Raw genomic sequence first — 21,557 nt, 5'->3', positions numbered from 1 at the left:
TTCAACTGTTTTCTACCATCTTAGAGCACCATACAAACCAATCTGATCTAGTCTAGCCCTAATATTGAACATGAATGAAAGTGGTTCCCGCTGTATCAGTAATGGAAGCGATGGGCCCTCACTCAGTGCCAACGGGAGAGACTATGCGACTTTATTGCCAACCTTGCTTCAAAAGCCAAAGGATTTCAGAGCTATCTCTCTAACAACTTATATGAGATGTGTGAAAGTATCCGATGTCAACTCGGGCTGAGCTAAATGGTCTTTCAATCCATTTATCATCAAGACAATCCCGGCTTCGCGGCCGATACTTCTCGGGACCTGTCCCGTCTTTAACGTTTCGTCAACTATTGCCATTCTAGGCACTGCAGAATAGCAATCACCACTTGTATCGCCTCGGCTATTATCCGAGCTGCTCGGATTTTATCCGCCAGCTTGGCCAGCCCCAGCTCTATATCACAGCAATCAGTGACGCTCCCAACAATCAGCCTGCTTCCTCAGCTATGCACTCTGTACTCGAGTGTTTTGTATATCGCCATGACAATCTCCAAGTCTAGCAATATTGCTATCGTCGGCGGCGGCGCCTTTGGCCTCTCGACTGCGCTTCATTTGACTGAGGCAGGCTACACCAACATTTCGATCTACGAGCAAGACGACCAGATCCCCCCTCGCTACTCTGCAGCCAACGACCTCAACAAGATCGTCAGGGCAGAGTATGAGGATCTGTTTTGGACCAAACTCACCATTGTAAGTGTCATCTACCATTTCTCCTATCTAGCAAATGTTAACCCACTTATCCCCCAGCAAGCAATCTCCGCTTGGAAGACGCCCTTCTACGCCCCATTCTTCCATCAAACTGGATTCATTCACTGTGTTTCCGGCAATGCATCCGAGGAAGCTACAGCAACCTTGAGTCGCTTCCGGGCAGCAGCCGACGCCCATTCTCAGCTCAAGGACCATGTACTTCCTTTCCGTGAAGATGGCGACATCCAGAAGCGCTTCTGGCAGTACACTGGTTCGTTTCCAGGATGGAGCGGTTACTTTAACAGTTTCGACGGCTATGCACACTCCGGAGCTGCCTTGACCGCTGCCTACCGAGAGGCGCAGGCTCGCGGTGTGAGGTTCTTCCTCGGTCCCCAAGGCGCAGTGTCCGAGATTGTGTATGAGAAGACTCCCGATGGAAGAAGAGCAACTGGCATCAAGACTGGTAGCGGTCGTTTCCACGCAGCAGACTTGGTCATCGTGGCTGTCGGAGCTGCCGCCACCAAGCTGGTACCCGAGATTGGAACCCAAGTCGTCGCCAAATCTTGGTCTGTCGCCCACGTCCACCTATCCGACCAAGAAGTTTCTGCTCTTCGAGGTATCCCCATCACATATGCTAGGGATCTCGGTTTCTACTTTGAGCCGGACCCCAAGACAAATCTTCTCAAGATCTGCCCCATGGGCGGTGGTTACATCAACACGGATCCAAGGACTGGCTTTTCTCATGCCCCCAAGTCACTCAAAGACAGCGCGTTTGTCCCTGAGCATGATGAAGTCAAGATGAGAAAGCTACTCGCCGAGACTCTCCCATATTTGGCGGATCGGCCTCTGGTCAAAAAATCTCTATGCTGGTTCGCCGATACACTGAATTCAGATTTCATCATCGATTTTGTTCCTCAAACCTCAGAATCACTGGTCTTGCTCACCGGTGACTCTGGCCACGGATTCAAGTTCTTCCCCATCTTTGGGTCTTGGGTCAAGAAGCTTCTTGAACAGGGCGACCAGTCCACCGCTAGATGGAAGTGGAAGGATCCCAAGGCCAGCCAAGGTGACGCCAACTGGGGAGGAAGCGTCAGCTGGCGGCTGGGAGAGACACTGGAGTTGTCGGATATTCAGCCTCCCTCAGCCCCCAAGCTGTAGTAGGCCCCAAGCTGTAATAGCCAGCCCTGTTATTTTGGCATGAGGCTCTATAGACCGTACACAGTAGATAGTCTAAAATAGATAATAATGGTCTTAATCCACACTTTGGTCATTTGCAAAAACAATTAGGTACTCTATCACTTGACGCCTGCAATTAGAGACGCATTCAAGGAGCCATTGCTTAACTAAGACTTATTAATAGAAAGAAAGGTCTCGATGCACCTCAGCAACTACACAATTCATGAGCCGTTGGTCACAGGCCAGAAATCCGTGAACCATCAACCGCGAGGCAGTTGATGAGAGCAGCAAAATGATAGCGCAACGGCAAAAGAAAATGTTCTCCGGTACAGGGAATCGAACCCTGGGCTCCGCGGTACTTTATCCCTCAGGTTATGAGAGCGCGAAATGTTAGCCACTACACCATACCGGATGTTATTGGTTGAAATTGATCCTCGATATGGAGCACTATCACCATGGCAGCGCTCCAAACTCCATGGTGTAAGTGAATGCCTTTAGACACCAGGGGCAGGACCCGGCTATCATCCGTCTCTGTGCCTTGGAAGACGGTGGCGTTTGATACGTCCTTTCTTATAGACTTCCTTTTGCAAACGCCGGCTTCAGGCTAGGCTTGTCCCAAGAACCGCCAACGGATATCGCCCGGGGGAGCTCATTGTGCGTGTGTCGGCTGGGTGCCATCGGCAAACTGCCGGCCCTTTAGTCGACTAACTCTCGGCACCCTTCCGTCCACGTATCCGCCCGTCAGCGATGCATCATGTCGATTAGAGATAAATGGTTGTCATGGATTCAAGCTGTTGGCAGTGTGCAACAACCATTGTGTCTTCCGAACTGATCAATCATCCTTCGCAATGCCCATCACCAGAGCTCTCGGAATGAGTGTAAGCCGTGCAGGCCGGACACTCCCTCGCGGACTCCGAGCTGCCCCATTCAGCACTTCAGTCCAGAGGAGAGCCGATGCCACGGCGCCGTTCAGACTTCCTGATCCCAGGAACGAGCCCAACGTGAGTGATTAACGGCATTTCCTAGCAAATTGACTGACACCCGCAACAGCCAGAATACAGAAAAGGCTCCCCTGAACGCAAGAAGCTTGAAGAGGCCTTATCCAAGCTCCGCTCACAACTCCCCGTTCGATCCGACGTCTTCTACAATGGCACCATCCAAGCCACGTCCAAGTCACTCGACCAAGTCATGCCCTCAGAGCATGGAACCGTCTTCACAAATTATCCCATGGCATCCCGCCAACAGACCTCAGAGGCCATTGAGGCAGCGCTCAAGGCTAAGAGGAGTTGGGAGGAGATGCCTTTTGTCGATCGAGCTGCTATCTTCCAGAAGGCGGCCGAACTAGCTACAACTGAATACCGTTATGAGTTGATTGCTGCGACGATGTTGGGGCAAGGAAAGAATATTTGGCAAGGAGAAATCGATGCTGCCGCGGAACTGGCAGACTTCTTCCGGCTCAACTGCAACTATGCTGCCGAGTTGCTCGAGAAGCAACCAACTCGAGGCACCAATGGTATGTGGAGGTATGTTTCGAAGTTACAGACATTTAGCTTGTCCCTTGCTAACTCTTATCGCAGCCGAATGGACTGGAGACCCATCGAGGGCTTCGTCTACGCCGTATCCCCCTTCAACTTCACAGCCATTGGCGGCAACCTCATCTCAGGCCCAGCTCTGATGGGCAACGTTGTCATCTGGAAGCCCTCCCAATACAACGTCTACGCCAGCGCCATCGTGTACAAGATCCTCCTCGAAGCAGGCTTGCCACCAAACGTTATCCAATTCCTCCCCGGCGATGCGGAAGAGATCACAGACGTGGTTCTGAAACACAAGGACTTCGGAGGCATCAACTTTGTCGGTTCGTCAAAGGTCTTTCGATCGATTTATGGCAAGATTGGACAAGGTATTGCGGAGGAAAGATATAAGGACTTTCCTCGTGTGGTTGGAGAAACCAGCGGAAAGAACTTTCATCTTATCCATCCCTCGGCAGACATTGAAAGTGCTGTGAACCACACTGTTCGTGGCGCCTTTGAGTATCAGGGTCAAAAGTGTTCTGCTACTTCCCGCGTTTATCTCCCACAGTCGCGAGCGGAAGAATTCCTCAAAGGCATCAAATCCAAGGTCGAACAGATCACCATTGGAAGCCCAGATAAGCAACTTGAAGCTTTCATGGGACCTGTCATCCACAAGCACTCCTTCAACAAGATCAAAGGTATCATCGACTCGGCCAACAACGACCCATCAGTCAAGCTACTAGTGGGCGGTACCTATGATGATTCTGTTGGCTATTTTGTGAAGCCAACCGTGTATCAAGTCGACTCTCCAGACCATAGACTCTTCAACGAAGAAATCTTTGGACCCGTATTTGCAGTTTATGTCTATCCCGATTCTCAATGGGGCTCCATTCTGAAGCAGGTTGATGAGGCCGGAGGTGGTCTCGCCCTGACCGGAGCCATCTTTGCCAAGAGCCGAGCAGCCATTCGTGAGGCAGAAGATGCGTTGCGTTACTCTGCCGGTAACTTTTACATCAGCAAGTTCCCCCTAATCAGTTCTGCCAGATATTTGTTTACGTATTGCTAACCTCTACTCTCACTCATAGACTGCAAGACAACTGCTGCCCTCATCGGTCAACAATCTTTCGGTGGTGGTCGTTCCTCAGGCACAAACGACAAGGCCGGTAGCTCTGATCCCCTGCGACGATTTGCGAGCCCCAGGATGATCAAGGAGGAGTTCTTCCCTCAAAAGACATTCCTGTATCCTAGCAACGAGTCTTGAACTCGGCGGCAACGAAACATGGGGGCACGATAGGCTTGGTAAGGTTTTTAGATAGAGCCTAATAGCCGATTCAGTTCCTACAAACTTTGCGAGTAGCTTCTATATTTGTACCTATGAATGCTTGTCTGTTATAGCGATGAGATGGTAGAGAATGGTCCAGAGTCATTTTCCTCTCACTTGAAGCAGAAACAGGTTCCCAACATCCATATCGGCATGTCATATATGAGAGATGTGGCAAACGATAATTACCTTGTGTTGCTACGATCTTCATCAAGATAGCCAGCGTTGAACAAACGACATAAGAAACTCAGTTGAAAATATGGGAGAGCCTTTTCCATCACGCATTCAATGTTTTACCCATATGCAGAGGCAAGAAAGTAGAAATGGGAACGGTGCCAACGACAGGTAGCAAAACTCTATTGCCAACTATCTATTCGCGATTCCAAACGTAAGAGCACTCTTCAACCGCCTCCAAACCTCTTTTCTCACAGCAAAATATTCCGCCTTTGTCCTCGAAACGGCATCCCGATTCTCTACAGCCCTTCTAAGAAGGTACGAGATACAGTCGCCCAGCGTTCCCCAGCTCAGGCACTTGTACACCTCCGGGGATGTCTGGCCCGCCTTCTCACCGAGCTGCAGCAAAGTGCAGCTAACCTCGTCAGCCATGCCAAGCAGCTGTCCATATTGCACTTTGATCAAAGGCAGTCCCTCTTCAGAGCGCTTTTGCTGCACTTGGTATGCGTTGAGCGCGCTCTGCTTGTTGTGGGTTGCCAGAAACAAGTTGAGTCGAGGGAAACCAGCCGATGAACCGTGCTCCAGATCCTGATATCTTCCCTCCAGCAGCCCTTGAGTGATGGAATCATACGAATCATCCGTCTGCTGCTTCGTATCGTTGATGAGATGTCGCGGTTCCGTTGCCATGTACGCCCCTCTCACCAACTTGACGCCAATAGTAAACCCCTGGTCCTTGGAGAGATGCAAGTGACGCAGGAGTGTTGAGGGTGTCGACTTGAGATAGGCTTGATATGTGTTGTAGACTGTTGCATGGTCTCGATTGTATGTGCGCATGAGGCTCAGCGCAACGTCGTCGATGCCGGGCTGGACAAACTGCTGTTCGACGTCGACTAGGATGCTGGCCTTGCGTTTGATCGCCTGCTCACAAACAGCGTCAAGGGCATCTTGCATCTGAGTTGGAAGAGACTTCTTGGCTGTCAATGCCTCGGTGACTTTAGCCCCAGCGCCAGTGAATCTAAGAAGTTTGTCAGTCGATATTGAGAACATTATAGGTTTTACACGTACTTGAGAGCCAGAAAGTCACCCTCTCCGAGCATCGAAGCAGTCTCCAGCACACCATCTCGCCATGCCTGAATGCCTTCGTCAAATGCGACTTCTTTCTCAAGCTCGGTAGCGTCCTTCTCCTTGTACTCCAGAGCCCCCACACCAACCTCTTGCTCCGTCGAAGAGTCAACCACAACCTCGCGGGCATAAGTCAGGATGACACCTCGAAACCCCATATCCTTGATATTTTCTATCGTCGTCTTGACTTCTCCCACATTCTCCCCGGCGCAAAAGTGCTTGTACAGCGTTGACTTGAAGATTGCATGTAGCAGCGGGTTCTTTTCGACGCTGAAAAGAGCGGGCCGAGGTTTGGAAAAGAAGGAAAGAATGGCAAGTGATGGTGTTAAAAGGACTGAATGACTCGAGACAGTTGCAATGAGTAACGATCGAAGAAGCATTCCGGTGGGTAAGAGAGAGTGAGGGGGTGGCAGTGGTGTTACCGAGACTGAGGTTCTGTTGGCAACATTGCGCCTCTGAGAGCTCGCCGTCGATCGTAAGAAAGCAATAGCTCGTTTTGAGGTAGAAGACAATAGAGATGCGCGGTGTCGTAAGGAAGGCATGGTGAAACCCAACATCATCACTACTCGCAATGGCAATTGCCTCCCAAGAACTACACCAGGGTTTTGAAGGAACCCAACATTGACAAACACCCCTCTCTAACGCGGGGAAACCCTGTTCATGTCACAATTATCGTTCGGCGAAGCCCCGAGTTGGAGCCTTCGGTTGCTTGCCGACAGGAATAAGGGCGAAGTACGGATAAGGGACCGAGATACCAAGGACGCCCTTTCATTGACAAGACTGCATGTCGTTCCCGTTCCCGTGATCCAGTCATGCATGTTCTGGAAGCCATCCGTGCCAGATGGACCAGTGAGATGGGCTCACGAGTCAGGCTACAGTTCATGGGCCAACTACCCGACGGTAGTCCAGCCATCCGCGGCCACTTGCCGGTCGGCAATCTGACCAGCCGCGGCCAAGTATCCGGACTCGTTATCGTTGAACTCGGTTCACACACAGAACGCTCGGGGTTCGTCAAGGCGTGAAAATTCATGGATAATATGGTTTTGTGAACTCAGAGAATTAGTAGAGAATAGCATTGAATGAGCCAAAGCCAACCCTCGAGCAGTATCATATTGTGCCCCTATCATTAACATTGTAAATCTTGCAGCTACACGGCGCTTTTTCTTCAAACAAATAGCTTCATTCCAACGCCACGTCTAAATATTCCTCATGTGAAACATCTTGCCAACCTCTGCCCAATCCACATCATCCACGCCCGTCAACGGCAGCGTCGGATCGTTGAAACTAGAGTAAATGTCACCAGCCTCATGACTCAGATCCATCTGAAAGTTCTCAGACGCGCTAAAGTCAAGATGCACCGCGTCCTCGCCACCCGTCGCCGTAGACTGCCACGATATCCACGCGGCCGGTCCCCAAGTCGTCATGGCGTCTGCCTGCAAGTTCGGGTTGCCACCACCATCTCCGGAAAAGTTCTGGCGGTTTGCGGGTGAATTATCGAGACTGGATACGCTTCCCTCCTTGAGCCAGGACCAGTCGTCTGTCATGTTGGTCGGTGACCAGACGTGAAGGCAGAACTGCTTCAGATCGTTCAAGCGTCGCTGAGCTGCTGAATTTCCGGCGTTGGACAAGTACTTGAGAATCTCTGCCGCTTGCTTGAGACCTTCTGGTGGTTCTTGGAGGTCTCCCTCGACGAAGCCCATCATGGTCAGCACAAACGCCGCCGAAAAGGTAGCATCGAGATCGAAGTAGCCAAACAATGCTAAACATAAGTCAACAATGAATTTTACGGCATGTGTTGAGTTTGAACCCACCAATACTTTTATCCTCGCGTAGGGCGGAGAGTATCCGGATCGTCTTGATGGCGGCCTCTTGACATGTCTGACACAGACGGCTTATAGCTGGAGATACAGGTGCCCGTGGACTATTATCTTTTGATGCCTGCACCTTCTCCTTGACTCTCTGCAGTAATATTGGCCGGATGCACAGTATGATGGCCTAGAAGCACAAATTAGATGAGGATCGAGGCCAGGGCTGCCTTGTTAAGCAGACATACCAGGAATAGCATCAGGTACAAAGATGCGCTTGTTCTCGCAATTGTTGACGAAGAATCAGTAAAATCTATAGACAGAGCACTCGGTATTGAGCGTCCTATGTCATGTAAAGTCTGTAGCGTCTCTTGTATCTTTTTCACGAGCTCAGTGCGTGTGAGAGCAGCATTGCCGTAGAAAGCTAGATCAATGTCAGTCAAGCATTGCAAGTAATCGCGATTCATCATCTTACATGTGGTGATCTTGCCCGTCACTTGCGCTATCTTGATGTTGATGATCATGGGCAGAGGGTTTTGGAAGCCGGCAGCTGGGCGGGGCATCTCTGACCGGAGTTGACGGTCATCGGTCCCTGTTGGAAGACCAAGGCCTGCCGAAAGACGGCTTTAAGTCACAATATTAGCAGATATTACCTTTTTTTTTTTTTTACTCACCGGTCCAGCATATATGCTGTCCACCATACTCTCACACGGTGGGTGATCTCTGAAGAGAGTCCTTGTTGCTCGTCGTGAGGCAGAGAACAGCCCAAGGCAATGGCAAGACGAACGGCACTACCGATCTAATCCCACATGTCAGGTTCCGTAAGATCAAAAAGACTTCCTGGGGCCTTACATAAAGGTACGCGTCGTATTTACGATCGCACCATTGTAGATAAAGACTAGCCAAGCACAAAATCTCAACAGACAAAATCCCGTGAGAGCCCAGCTTGTGCATCGGCGGAAGTCGATGAATCGCCTCAGCAAAGAACGAATTCCCAGGAGGGTTTGCTGATCCTTCACTAGGTGAACCGATGAGCATGCCCATGGCCATGACCAAGAGGTACTCGGTGTACCACATTGTCTGCATCTGCCTTATGCGCGAGGTTTCATTCTGGTAGAGCAAATCCATGGAATCTGAAAATGTTCTCGGGTCGAGAAAGTGCTGATTGATACCCATTAGGGAGGAGAACCTCTCAAACAGTCGACGAGATTCTTGCTTGGACAACAGAGTTGGTGAGGGAATACCGTCGACCAGCGTGAGTGCATTCCTCCAATGGTCATGAGGCTCTTCTTCGATGGCTGAAGAAACGAATGCAGAGCTCTCGGGAGATGTTTGGAGATTGAGGCTGTTGTTGTCGACGTGATCACGCAATATTGACCGCACCCTTGATTCAAAGGCTGGCCCAGATGCGAGCTCCGTAGCTACTCGAGTCAGAGAGAGATAATGCAATACCAATTGGGATGTTCATACCTGGGCTCAAGGGCAGCTCGTCCAACTGATTCTGCTCGGAACCTGCATCAGAGACAACATCGCCATTACCGGGACTCAGCTCTGAACTTGGGTCTACAGTAGACCTCGCTATAACCGATAAGCATGAAACCGCGTTCTTCAACAGAGAAACTCACATCCGGCCCGTTCCTTGAGCTGCTCCTCCTGGCTCTTTATCTTATCAAGAAGCTTCTGCACGTACCTAATCAACAGTCAATTCACAGCACCCAACAAACACAATCTCAAACTCACAGCTCGGAATATCCACGCCGGGTAATGTTTCCAAACGTGCACTCAAGCCCCAGACGAGTACATGTCGGGCATGGCTGCTTCCCAGAACACTTTACTTTGCGACGTCGACAGTTTTCGCAACTGCGCGTGGTTTAAGTACCTATTTCATTCAATCCAACAGCCGTGGGAGATTATTGCTTACGCGTGGGATGAGCGAGAATGATGCATCGAGGCATTAGGAGGCATGTCTTGCGGTTACGGCGGCTTGCTCAGCCGGCGGATCAAGGTCAAATACAGTCACTGAGGGTCCAATGTAAAGAGGGGATCCTATCAATGATGGGATAGGCCAGTATCCGTTCGGGAACCGTTGCCGACGGAAGATAAATAGTCCATTTTGCCGACCTTGAGAATCCACTACAGCTTGTCCAATGGCATCATTGTGGCTCTCACTATTGTAACTTCTTCGAGTCATGGTGTCAATGTTTCAAGCTAAGCATTGACGAGAGAATAGTTCAACTCTCACCCAAAGCTTAGCTGCTTTTTCCCATCAATAGCTCCTCCCAAACATTGTCCACTGCTTTGCCAGCCTCTCGCACTCGGGGTTCAAGCACTTGGTCCCCTCTTCGAGAGCACTAGGCTGCTCGAACGGGATGCACAGGCTCTTCATCCCCATCGAAGGCGCACCCTGCTCCTCCTCAACCTTTGTAGTCAACTCCTTGATCTGATCCTCGCATTTTCCATCCAGACAAAACGGGATCAACACCAGATCCTTATTATCCAAAGCCCCCATCACATCGTCCCAGGCCGTAACAACTCGTCGGTGCTCTTTGAACGTAGCATCAGCCCGGCTGTACATGCCCTTCTGTATCTCCTCCAACATCTTGGGAACCGTGGTCGTAATTTCGGTGATCGGAATCGTTCCCTTTTCGTTGTTATACCTCTGTGTATAACTCACCACGCCCTTCATAGCATCTTTAGGCCCGAATTCCAACCTCAGCGGAACTCCTTTGAGTTCCCAGTCGTTAAACTTCCACGCAGGCGTATACCCCTCTCGCGCGTCAACATCAACCCGCAAATGGGCATCCTTCTTCAACGTCGCCCGTATCTCGTCCGCTTGGTCCAACAGCTGATCCTTCTCCTCGGCCGTCGTCTTCTTGCTAATCCCAACAGGGACAATGACAACCTGTATCTTGGCCACACGCGGCGGCAGCACTAAGCCCTTGTCATCGCCATGGATCATGACCATAACGCCGATGACGCGCGTAGAAAATGCCCACGAGTTCTGCCACACGTGAACGTGTCCCTCGCCCGCTGGATCTTGAACAGCAATGTCAAACATTTTGCTGAAATTCTGACCAAGACAATGCGAAGTTGCACCTTGTATTCCTCGTCCATTCGATGGGATGTACCCCTCAAGTGTCATGGTATAGTAACCGCCCGCAAACCGCTCGTTTTCTGTCTTGCGACCTCGGACAACAGGCACCGCGAGCAAATCTTCATAGATCTTTGCGTACAGCTCCAAGATCTCAAGGACCTCTTTCCCGGCTTCTTCCTCTGTCAGGTGAGCCGTGTGGCCCTCTTGCCAAAGAAACTCCCTTGTCCGCAGAAACGGCGTGGTCTGTTTGGTTTCCCACCGAACAACAGAATTCCACTGGTTCAGTCTCAGGGGGAGATCTCGATGACTTCGGATCCACTTGCTGTAGTAGGGATACATGATCGCTTCGGACGTCGGTCGAATGGCCACGGGCACATCGAGATTCTTATCGCCGCTGTGAGACAAGTCAGCACGAGTTACTACTTCAGCACTGAGCACTTACGCCTTGGTAACCCAGGCAAGTTCAGGAGCAAACCCTTCGATATGGTCTTGTTCTTTCGCGAGTGACTTGGACGAAAGAAAGAGAGGAAAGCTCGCTTCCCCGATACCCATCTCGTCCAGATGTTTCTGGAACCATTTGCGCATCTCGCTCCAGATAAACATAGTCATGGGGCGAAGGACAAAGAGGCCGGCCACTTCTCCATAGTACTCGACCATTTCAGCCTTGATGACAACTTCTTGGTACCATTGTGGAAAGTTTTCGATTTTGGAGACAGTAATGCCGATGAGTTCGTCTGATTTCCTATCGACTGCCGTGGAGGATTGAGGAGCCTAGAATCATAGATTGGTATTGGTATCAGCGTAGTCTGGAAGATACCACATACCATGATGTTTCAGTTGACGGTTGTTGGCGAACGATGATGGAGTGGGAGCAGGTAAGAGGGGAGGAGTCTGCACTTTCATAGCAGGTATTTGCAATGAGTCTCCTGAAAAGCAAAGACTGCCGGTGCTAGGTACCTTAGCCGGTGTGGAGGATCGAGGAGCCGACGGATGTCTACCCGTCGGCAAAGTGCCGAGCAAGGTAAAAGCCACCAGTCTCAGGGCCCGCCCAGTCCGACTCAGTCGTTATCTTGACGCTATGCCTTCTTTTATTCTAAGAATTAGAATATTTTTCTCTTCCAGAATCAAATAGAAGTCTCTGGTCTCCCTAGCCGTCTTGTGTCCTCTCGCTCACCATTCAACTCTCCTGCCCAGCATGCAAGACAAAGGCATTACTCTAGCTTTTCTGGGCTGTGGTAATTACTTCATACCTACAAAGCCTTGGCACCCCCTAACACATTACAGGAAACATGGGCCGAGCCCTCCTCGTCGGTTTGCTAGACGCTCTTGGCCAGCCAGACACCAATGAGTTCACTCCCCTCGTGTCTCGCTTCATTTTATGCACCAAGACTGAAGCATCAGCTCAGTCTCTCCATAAAGAGCTCCCTTCATCTTCTTTCCTGGTCGACATATTCCATGCCAACAACAAGGCCGCGGTGGAGCAAGCAGACGTCGTCATCCTTGGCTTCAAGCCATTCATGGCTACTGAAGTCCTCCAAGCTCCAGGAATGCGACAAGCTCTTGAGGTCAAACTCATCATCAGCATGTTGGCCGGTATGGATTGCCAGCAGATCGGAGACGTTATTACTGCCGGTAACGGAGAGGCGCCGCCTATTGCTCGGGCGATCCCAAACATCGCTGCCCGTTACCGCCAGTCCATCACGATCCTGGAGCAGACAGAACCTCCTCTGTCGTCGAAGCATTCGGCTATGATAGAACGAATATTTGGTCTCGTCGGCAATGTCAAGTGGCTTCCCACACATCTTGTCAACCTAGGCACCGTATTGACAACAGCCTGCCTGGCAACACTATCCATCCCTCTGGACGGCCTTTTGGACGGTTCTGTTGTTCAAGGTCTGCGACGCCAGGATGCGCTGGAACTTGTTGCACATGGCGTCGCTGGTCTTTCGTCATTGTTGTCAAACGGTGCTCATCCCGCGCTCATGAGAGAGAGCATCTCGTCTCCTCGAGGATGCACCATCCAAACCCTGATGACTGTAGAAAAGGCTGGGGCTCGGGTGGCGTTCGCACAAGCATTGATGGATGGTGTACAGCATTTAGACAGTCTCAAGTCCAAGGACGAGTCCAAATAATACACTGCTTCTGTATGAGTTGATAGCTTAGTCTTTTATATCACCTTCTCTGCAAGAATTCTGCACGCATATACTCTCAATATCTTCCATATCTCATAAGTTTAGGAGTTCATGGCATCTGCCCCCGTTCACCTATCTCAGAGTAAAGCAGACGTATCTGGGGTCCAAAGAATGAAATGTTACATAAAAAGATTCAAGCTGTGCATCTCCGAGATACGAACATACTCTCCAAGTATTTACAACCTGTCTCCCCGCTGCGCTATAACAATGTTGTTCTTGCTCGGCAAACAGCCGGGGCACACCCAGTTGGTGCCCCTTCGGATGCTATCCGCCACGGAGACGACGCCACAGGGGCGTTTGGGTCTGATTCTGGGTTAAAAGGTCTCGTTTTTTATCCTCCTCGTTTCATGCAGTCCAGCAGTGCGGTTAGACAATAATACAGCAGCCTCCCTTTAGCAAAATGCTAGTGGCCTCTCTATCTACTCTTCCTAGAACTGGCCGTCGTATAGTCTGCAATAGTCACAGCCGGTCTTCACAGCATTTAAATTGTTTTCTGGGAGTACCCTTGTCGGTCTTACATCTAGCTAACCGTAGATCTCGTTCACAACTTTCAAGCCCAGTGCTGCTCTCGCCAGTCTTGGAAGGCTTCGGTTGCCAAGGAGGGTGTCTACTAGGTTCATGTTCCATATAATAAATCTACTAAGACGCTTACTTCTTCATTCTCGCACTCCATAACTGTATGCTAAGTCATCAGTTACCTGGGTCACCATAACGTGTTGGTATCGAGAGCACTAGACACGCTTCAACTACACGTCCTTGAAGTTTATAAAGCCAAATAGCCTCGAAAAGCATAGAAGTCCCCGTGATTTTTGATCGAAATTGCTGCAGGTGGTGTCTAATTAATTAATCACACTGATACCTGCCTAGTTATCCCATGGCCGACTCCTAGATAAATACCACATAGCCAAAGAACAATCCCCCAGCCTCTTGTATTTCTCTGACTCGAGACCATTCCGATATTTGCTTGCCTCGATACACATATACATGGGTGTTTGCACCGGAAAACAAGTCTATGCCTCAACTCTAGAGTCATTCGCGTCGGTCATCCGTTTCCGCTGCATTTATTTTATTTCTCATCGCTGTGTTAGACTTCTATGAACTCAGTTTGCAAGGCACTCATGCTTCCATAAAATTCAGGAACCTGGGCTTTTTCCCAGGACAAGATCCAAATGCCTACGGCAGCTCGCAATATTCGGCTAAAATCACGACATGCTAGCTGCCAAGATGAGTCGACAAGTCGGGCTGAAATGACTCACATCCAGTCTCAACTCCAAAACGCCGTTGAGGCACTCAGGAACAGTTTGCATAGAGTTTCGGGAAATTACAACTAGACAACAACTACATGTTAGGGGGAATGGCTTCCGCGTACAGTCAAGAGCAGCTCCAGCAGTTCTTCAACCACATCGACTTGCCCCAAGCACTACGTCAGGACCCGGAACCTTCCTTGCAACTCTTGAAAGCGTTACATATCCACACCCTATCAACACTTCCCTACGAGAACCTGTCTCTTCACTACAATGCCGCTCATGAAATCGACTTGGATCCGCAGCATCTATTCCGGAAGATGGTGACCGACAACCGCGGCCGAGGGGGATTCTGCATGGAGATTGCTATTCTCTACAACCATATTCTTCGGGCTGTCGGCTTTGATGCGTATACGGCCGGTGTTCGGACACGGGGTAGACTTGAGGGTGTCCCACAGGGAGACTATCCCGGCTGGTAAGTCAGCCCTGTTCAGCCAGCTATTATCCTAACCAGTCATGAGGAACCATATCGTCAATATTGTTACCTTCCCTGATGGAAGTGAACATCACTCCGATGTTGCTTTTGGTGGTGACGGTGCAACTATGCCCATGCCACTCATCAATGGTCTAGTCCACGAGAACCTAGGAACCCAGCAAATTCGCCTCGTAAAGGACTGGATCCCTCATCAAGTACACCGAACAGAGGAAACAAAGCTCTGGATCTATCAATATCGAAACAGCGTCGACAAGGAATGGAACTCATTCTACTCTTTCCCGGGTATCGAGTTCTACGCGCTGGACTGGGGTGTTGTCAACTGGTGGATCAACACGCATCCCGACAGCCATCAGAGACGCAACGTCCTAACTATCAAGTTCCTTCGACGGCCGGTAGATAGGGACGAAAAGTACAAGGGGGAGCAGGAGATATATGGAAAGAGGATGCTGGTCAACGGCGTGGTCAAGCAGAACCTCGGTGGCAAGACAAAAGGCATCACCACATGTGAGACTGAGGAACAGAGGATAGAAGCCCTCGAAAAGTATTTCGACATCTCGTTTACGGACGAAGAAAAAAGCGGCATCCGAGGATATGTATCAGAACTGATCGGCACCACATAGTAGACCACGATACATCATCTCAAGTCTTCAGAAAATCCCACAGCGCCCCCTCGCCCTTCGTCTCAACCAGTAATCCCGCTGCAACATCCATACTCCAGAGCTCATTGTTGTGCCTCATCAGAAGCTCATAGCCCCCTTGTGGATGCGGCCGCAGTGTAAAGAACTCGTGCGGTCTGTGATGAGAGACCCGAGCGATAAACTGCTTCCTCTCATTATGCCCAATGTACGTTCCGGAGACGCAATTGCGGAAGCCTAGCCACCGGTCCTTTTCGACGCAGTGCCAGTGAAAGCCCCCGCGGGCGCTGAAGCCCTCGCATAGGCGCAGCTCGCCGTCGATGAGGGTGATGACTTTGCCCGTGTCGCGGTGCCGGATGATAAAGACTGCGTCGGGGCTAGGGACGGACTCGACCGGTAGAGGATTGTCGATACCCGTCTCGGTGGCGGATGTGTGTGTTGGGGTGGGACACCCGTCGACCGTGGAAGCCATAGACATGGTGTCGATGAGGTCGTCGATTTCTTTGCTCATGATGGATCCTGAGGAAGTTGGATCCTGAGGAAGAACTCCCGTTTGTGTTAAAGAGACCTGAGGCCTTCGAGTTATGCTGATGCCTGGTATGACAATGGAGACGTAAGCTCTCCTGAACAGGCCTCTAACGTAGTACAGCTAGTCAATCCTCGCGAATGTCTGTAGTCATCACAGGCAGATGCATACAATTTACCCCGCCTGGTCACATGTTCAGTAAAGATCGCCAAGTCGTGATATCGGTGCCTAGCAAACACTGAACAGCACAACACATCAATCTAGGTAGTACAGGAGAAAGATAAGAATAAAATTAATTCGTTGAATCGACTAGGAAAACATGCCCTCTCAGCCTAACAAGAAGAATCCGCAATCGGCAAGTTGTCTCATCTGCCTGTAGGGTAGGCTCATGGCCACCACCCATTTCGGCCATGATCGACACTCCCCCGAGTGATCGACAACACTTTGACGACCTCACGAACTGTACTAAGCCCTGCGGCTCCTGGGGTGCATGTTCGTTCACGTTGGTGCACTTCCGATCCCGCATGGGACCCACTTGCAGCTACGACGACGACCATGGAGCGCCTTGAATCCAGACCTGATGAGGCATCCTCCGAGGCACAGTTGCTGACTCGACCACATCCTGTCATGGAGCTATGTAACATGAGTCTAGACTTCTCCAAAGCATTGAAACATCACCTGGAGAGCTAGTGAACGTCAGTATCAAGAACGGCAGCCTGCCCGACAACACCAAACACCAAGGGTGAGCAGCTTCAACGACCTGATCACACGGCGCCAACATGAAGAATGCAGACCCGACCCCCAATGGCGCTCTAGATAAGGCACCTGTGGTGGTCAACACTAACTAGATGGCTTCATCGGTCTTCCTTCGCGTGACCGACAGACAGACAACCAACACTCACTCACTCTCATCGACCGTTCTCGCCCGTCGTTCCCCCTTCAGCCCCCAAATTGTTTCTGTTTCATCTTGGGCGAACACTCATTCCCTGCAAGCATGACCCCCCCTGGAACCCCCAGGAACAAACCCAATGTACCCAAAATAACCCACCTAGCGGTCCTTTTTGAAAAAGAAAACCGTTGTGAATTCCCGATCCCGCCGTATCCGAGCGCCACTGTCCCATAAAAAAAAGAAGCGCCGTCTGGGGGCGTACGCCAGAAGGTCTAGACCGCCGTCCAAAAAGGTTCCGTCGTAAAGGTCGCAGAGAAGCCTCTAGAGGGGCCTGGCCCTCTGTCCTGCGCAGCGACGCGTTGGGTATCGTTGCCAAGGGTTGCTGACTTGCACACATGCGCTGCACTGTGGCTCAGGGCACGAGGACACGCAACCACGGGGTCTGGAACGCGGGAATCTCGGAGCGAGTGCGGTCTTGGTATTCCCGAGACTTTCCCACATGAACCGGTGAGCGACAGGGGGTCCAGCCCAGCAGCAACGCAACAGCAGCAACAAAAGAGTCACAGCCCGGGCGCTGCGGACTTGGCCATGCCGGGAGGGGAGTGGACGGTAGCAGAAGAGGCAGCGCCGAGTTCTGCAGAGCGCCACTGCATTGTAATTGGACCGCCGAGTGCGGCAACCTGCGAGTTGCAATGGAGAAGAGCGCACAACAACCCTCGAATTCGTGATATCGCGCAAGCTGGGGTCCGCTCGAGCTGATTATGCAGTTGTTCAGCAGTCCTCGTGGCCCGGCAAGGGCGGCCGTCGTCGTTTAAACGCCCAGCCCGTCTTTTCCGACCGACGGGCGTGTCTGGATGCACCCTTCAGTCATCAAACCGAGTTCCAGGGCCAGACCAACAACTTTGGATCCGGACACGACGTCGACCCCAACAGTCTCTCACGAGGCCGTGCACTGTATTTGCTGTCCTGCCGTTGTCCCTTTATCCGCTGAGAGGCGTGTGATTCCACCGGAAAATCAATGAGCCAAGCCTCGCTTCCAATGCATCGGTGTGGCCGATACGATACGTAGCCGTCCCCAGAATACGGAGCATGATCTGATAGACCAGCCTTTTCGCAGGGTGAAGCATCTGGGTACCGATGCAAAGGCGGGTAACGGGCTAGGGTTAATACACCTGTCACTTTGAGATTGTTGATTCCCGAGTACCCGACATGTTGGTATGCGGATGCAGAGGCGTCCGGCGACAACGATATGCATTCTCTCCATCGAAATGCAGCAGGCGGTTCGAGGCACGACGAATGGACCCTGCAGAATTAGCGGATTTTCCCACAAGGTTCGAGACCCGAAAGCGAGATCCAGGCATTGCATGCACAAATGTATCGGCCGAGTTGTTCACCCACATTGGTAGGTTGAGAAAGCTAGCTTCGCCGTTCATATCCCAAACTATGGCTATTTTCAAGTGGTGCAGTAACGTGTCATACAACCCTTGTTATTTCATGTAAGGAGGATACACGAAAAGAGCTTGGAGCTGTGCCGTCAAGCTCTTTCAACTGCCGTGAATAATTAGTTTTGGCCTCAATAAAGGCAAGACAGTAAGCACAAGGGTCGGGCGGATCGTGGCTCGCTTGAGGCCCAGGGAGCCGACTCACCGCTTGAGAAAACTCTTTCAGTCTCAAATACGTGGCGGTGATCGTCAGGTCGAGGCTTCAACAATTTGGACCCGACTGACAGCAGGGCGTTCTGGAATAATGAGGCTGTTGGACGTTGCAGAGCACAGTCATTTCCAAGGGCACTTTTGCGGGCCGACGATTGTTCTAGCTCATACCAAGTCCATTCAGGAACCGAGCCAAGCAAGCCTGGGCGAGAGCAGCTCTCGCATAGCGCACATCACCATGTTACCAATCTCCCTACGTCTGGTAAGCAGTAAGCCAACGTTACACATGTAGCAATGTGGCTTTGTCAGGGCCGAACAAACAATTGAACCCCCTGTGCCCGTGTTCTAGAACTGCGATAGCAGCCAAGGAGGGACGAGTCAGGGACCGTAAGGCAAACGCGGCGTGGACGTTGCCGAAGTTGGGCGTCGTAATCCCGGGCGAGGCTCAGATTTCGGGGCCCACCCCCGGCTTCAGGCGCCGGCCAAAGGTAAAATAGGGGACCTGCCAAGGGAGCGGTCGCTGGGGGTCTAGACTTTGCCAGTCAGCAGCGAGTAAACTGGCCCCGAGGACGCCTTCATCTGCAGGAGCATGACCAAAAAGACTCATCCAGCAGCTCGTCTGACAAAGCACCAAGGCAGTGGATGGTTCCGTCGCTTCCGCCGTAGCCTTTGCCAAAACGCCATGATTCCACGAAAGAAGCAGTGCCTCGGCATCGACACAAGATGAGAGGGGCCAGTCCAGTCCGAGTCTCTGGACAGACAGCTCAGGGGTTCACCGATCGTTGCTCATCCCGTCCCGATCCCTTGACGGGATGATGAGGCTTCCATTTCCACGTCTAGGCACTTGACACGACGGCTTCTTCAGCGTGCCTGAGGAAATGTCATCTAAAACGCACGCTCGGGTGGGGACCGTGGGAATCGGGATGGTGAGACTGCTGGGGATGTGAAACGCGACGCGACGCGGAGTGGCAAAGTTAATGCTGGCCCTCGACCTATTGGGCCATTGAGTGCTGCGACTCGGGAGAGATAACGGACGGCCATCGAAGGTTTGGCAGGGGATCTCGGCCGATGGCGCTGATCTCGATCCGAATCCATCACTTGACGAAGACCCCACGGAAATCATGTTCGCGATCGATCTGGATGAAGGGTTCTGAGCGAAAAAGGGGAGAATCGCCAGCCCAAGGGAGAATTGATCAGTGATGGATATTTTATTGACGGTGAGGGGGTGTCTGAAGGGCACATGGGGAAATTGTGGGTGCGAATCCAACAGGGCGCCGTTTTGTGTCTTTTGATGCATCCCTTTCAGCCCAGCAAACCCAATTGTTCCAGTTTAAAACGGTCCGCAAGGCAGAAAGACGGAGCACAACCAACGGACGGGGGATCATCGACGATGGGGATCGAGATACGACGTAGCGCGTGGTGTATCTAGCTAGACTGTCTCGATGCTGGGCCTCTGGGATGAGACGAAGATCAAACAGAGGCCGGCCTGTCACATCGTCAATCGTTCATCAGTTTTCCTTTGATTGACGGGCCTGTCCCTGGAGAATCGCCTCCCACGATCCCCACCGCTCGTCCTGCTCATCGGTACCAAGCACCAAGTAAAGTGTTGAGCCAGCAGCCGACACACCGGGTCTCACAAGCGCTCCCGCCAACCCAGACCAAGGGTACGGCGATCCTTTCTCGCGCCAGCTGATCAAAGGGGTTTCCAACCTGGCAAGGCGAAGGAAAGGAGAACTGGCACGTGGGTTGCGTAAGTGAGAGGGCGCCAGCGACGTCAGCCTGGTTACCCGGATTGGCTGTGATGGGCGCTGCCCGGTGTCGAGATAAGATGGGATCTTGGCACCAGTGCAGCAGCCATGATATAGGATTGCATCATTTGGTAGCAGGACAGGAATCAGGGCAAGTGCCCATTCACGGCGTGATAGGAGACGGACCGGGATGACGCAGCGCCGGTGCGATCGGACGTGATGGGCTGCAGACGGTCGACGGGCTTGCGTGCTGCCGGTGTAAGTCGGGATTGCTCCGGGCCATGCCATTGAGCCCGTGATGCCGTCCGTAGCCATGCTGCTCCAGTCCAAATGGCGGGATGGATGACGACTTCGAGACAAAAGTCCGTGGACCTGACGGACACTCTGGTCTTGGCACCACCGTTGCACCCAGAGCAGTCCAATCAAGGGCAGTGAAGCCATCACGGATCGAGATTAGCAGAATGTAACAGACCATATCATAAACTTTGGGGTCTGCCGGACTGTCAATGCTCAGCTCAGTAAAACCGGCTTCTGCATTCAAGCTCTTTGTTGCAGATGGCACCAGACGCAAGAATCTGGTCATTTTGGTGTTGTCATGCTTCGATGGAAGGTATTCGGAAAACGTCAGACGGACGACCCACGACGGGTACTGAAACAAGGAACGGTGACCGCTCGTGAAACCGCGTGTACGTAGACGCGTATCAGGCACAGACTGACTTCAACTTGACGTTGAAACGGCGCAGCAGCAGAGCTGGATCAGTCTGGAAGAGCTCCGACTGGAACAGTAACAAACCGAAGCTTGCTTTCTTGCTGGTTCTGCAATGCGTGTTGGAATCGGAAATTGGCAGGGCCATCAGGAGTGGCCGATGGCGCTAAGCCTCTCTGGGCCACACCTCAAACACCGGAACGGAAGGACCTTGCTTGGTTGCTCTGTCCGTCCTGGGTTTTCAGCTGGCTCCGTTCGCTGACTCCGTTCAGCCCTTGCCCTAGTTGAATATGAATATGAAGTAAAAGAGTAAAATGGCATAAACGGGGCGGGGCACATCCAGCTGCAATCACTTTGAGCCCAAGGGTCATGTGAGTCACGCCTAGCCAGCCAAGAGGCCGGGGGGATCCAAGGGATGTGCGTGTATCATGCAATTTCCATCATGGCCCGCAGACAACAGAGATCAGGCATCAGAGCATCAACTAGCAGACTCGGTCAACACCAGATCCGGCGTGGATTTGTGCT

General features: G+C 51.7%; 7 protein-coding genes across 7 annotated transcripts; 4 read left to right on the top strand and 3 right to left on the bottom strand.

The window, feature by feature from the left end:
- Positions 1–534: 534 nt before the first annotated feature.
- NCS57_01254100 (DAO domain-containing protein) lies at positions 535–1,899 on the top strand (the record flags this gene model as incomplete). The annotated part of the gene is made up of 1 exon (XM_053062213.1): positions 535–1,899. One exon carries the CDS (start codon positions 535–537, stop codon positions 1,897–1,899), a length of 1,365 nt encoding a protein of 454 aa, XP_052908741.1.
- Positions 1,900–2,765: 866 nt separating this feature from the next.
- Positions 2,766–4,689, top strand: NCS57_01254000 (Multifunctional fusion protein; the record flags this gene model as incomplete). Its single annotated transcript, XM_053062212.1, has 4 exons — positions 2,766–2,918; positions 2,968–3,440; positions 3,495–4,462; positions 4,514–4,689. 4 exons carry the CDS (start codon positions 2,766–2,768, stop codon positions 4,687–4,689), a joined length of 1,770 nt encoding a protein of 589 aa, XP_052908740.1.
- Positions 4,690–5,115: 426 nt separating this feature from the next.
- Positions 5,116–6,587, bottom strand: NCS57_01253900 (Proline dehydrogenase; the record flags this gene model as incomplete). Its single annotated transcript, XM_053062211.1, has 2 exons — positions 5,116–5,938; positions 5,989–6,587. 2 exons carry the CDS (start codon positions 6,585–6,587, stop codon positions 5,116–5,118), a joined length of 1,422 nt encoding a protein of 473 aa, XP_052908739.1.
- Positions 6,588–7,241: 654 nt separating this feature from the next.
- Positions 7,242–11,771, bottom strand: NCS57_01253800 (Proline--tRNA ligase; the record flags this gene model as incomplete). The annotated part of the gene is made up of 11 exons (XM_053062210.1): positions 7,242–7,804; positions 7,857–8,040; positions 8,099–8,274; positions 8,326–8,474; positions 8,525–8,649; positions 8,703–9,271; positions 9,321–9,428; positions 9,476–9,540; positions 10,136–11,338; positions 11,387–11,715; positions 11,769–11,771. The coding sequence occupies 11 exons, from the start codon at positions 11,769–11,771 to the stop codon at positions 7,242–7,244; spliced, it is 3,474 nt and encodes a 1,157-aa protein (XP_052908738.1).
- Positions 11,772–12,233: 462 nt separating this feature from the next.
- On the top strand, positions 12,234–13,076 carry NCS57_01253700 (uncharacterized protein; the record flags this gene model as incomplete). Its single annotated transcript, XM_053062209.1, has 1 exon — positions 12,234–13,076. One exon carries the CDS (start codon positions 12,234–12,236, stop codon positions 13,074–13,076), a length of 843 nt encoding a protein of 280 aa, XP_052908737.1.
- Positions 13,077–14,490: 1,414 nt separating this feature from the next.
- NCS57_01253600 (uncharacterized protein) lies at positions 14,491–15,496 on the top strand (the record flags this gene model as incomplete). Its single annotated transcript, XM_053062208.1, has 2 exons — positions 14,491–14,855; positions 14,902–15,496. The coding sequence occupies 2 exons, from the start codon at positions 14,491–14,493 to the stop codon at positions 15,494–15,496; spliced, it is 960 nt and encodes a 319-aa protein (XP_052908736.1).
- A 19-nt stretch (positions 15,497–15,515) lies between these two features.
- NCS57_01253500 (uncharacterized protein) lies at positions 15,516–16,022 on the bottom strand (the record flags this gene model as incomplete). The annotated part of the gene is made up of 1 exon (XM_053062207.1): positions 15,516–16,022. The coding sequence occupies one exon, from the start codon at positions 16,020–16,022 to the stop codon at positions 15,516–15,518; it is 507 nt and encodes a 168-aa protein (XP_052908735.1).
- Between the last annotated feature and the right edge of the window lie 5,535 nt (positions 16,023–21,557).

This window comes from Fusarium keratoplasticum, chromosome 10 (genome assembly GCF_025433545.1).
Source record: "Fusarium keratoplasticum isolate Fu6.1 chromosome 10, whole genome shotgun sequence".
Classification (NCBI taxonomy): Eukaryota; Fungi; Ascomycota; class Sordariomycetes; order Hypocreales; family Nectriaceae; genus Fusarium; species Fusarium keratoplasticum.
The sequence above is the reverse complement of the archived record's forward strand: the minus strand, read 5'-3'. Positions and strand labels throughout refer to the sequence as shown.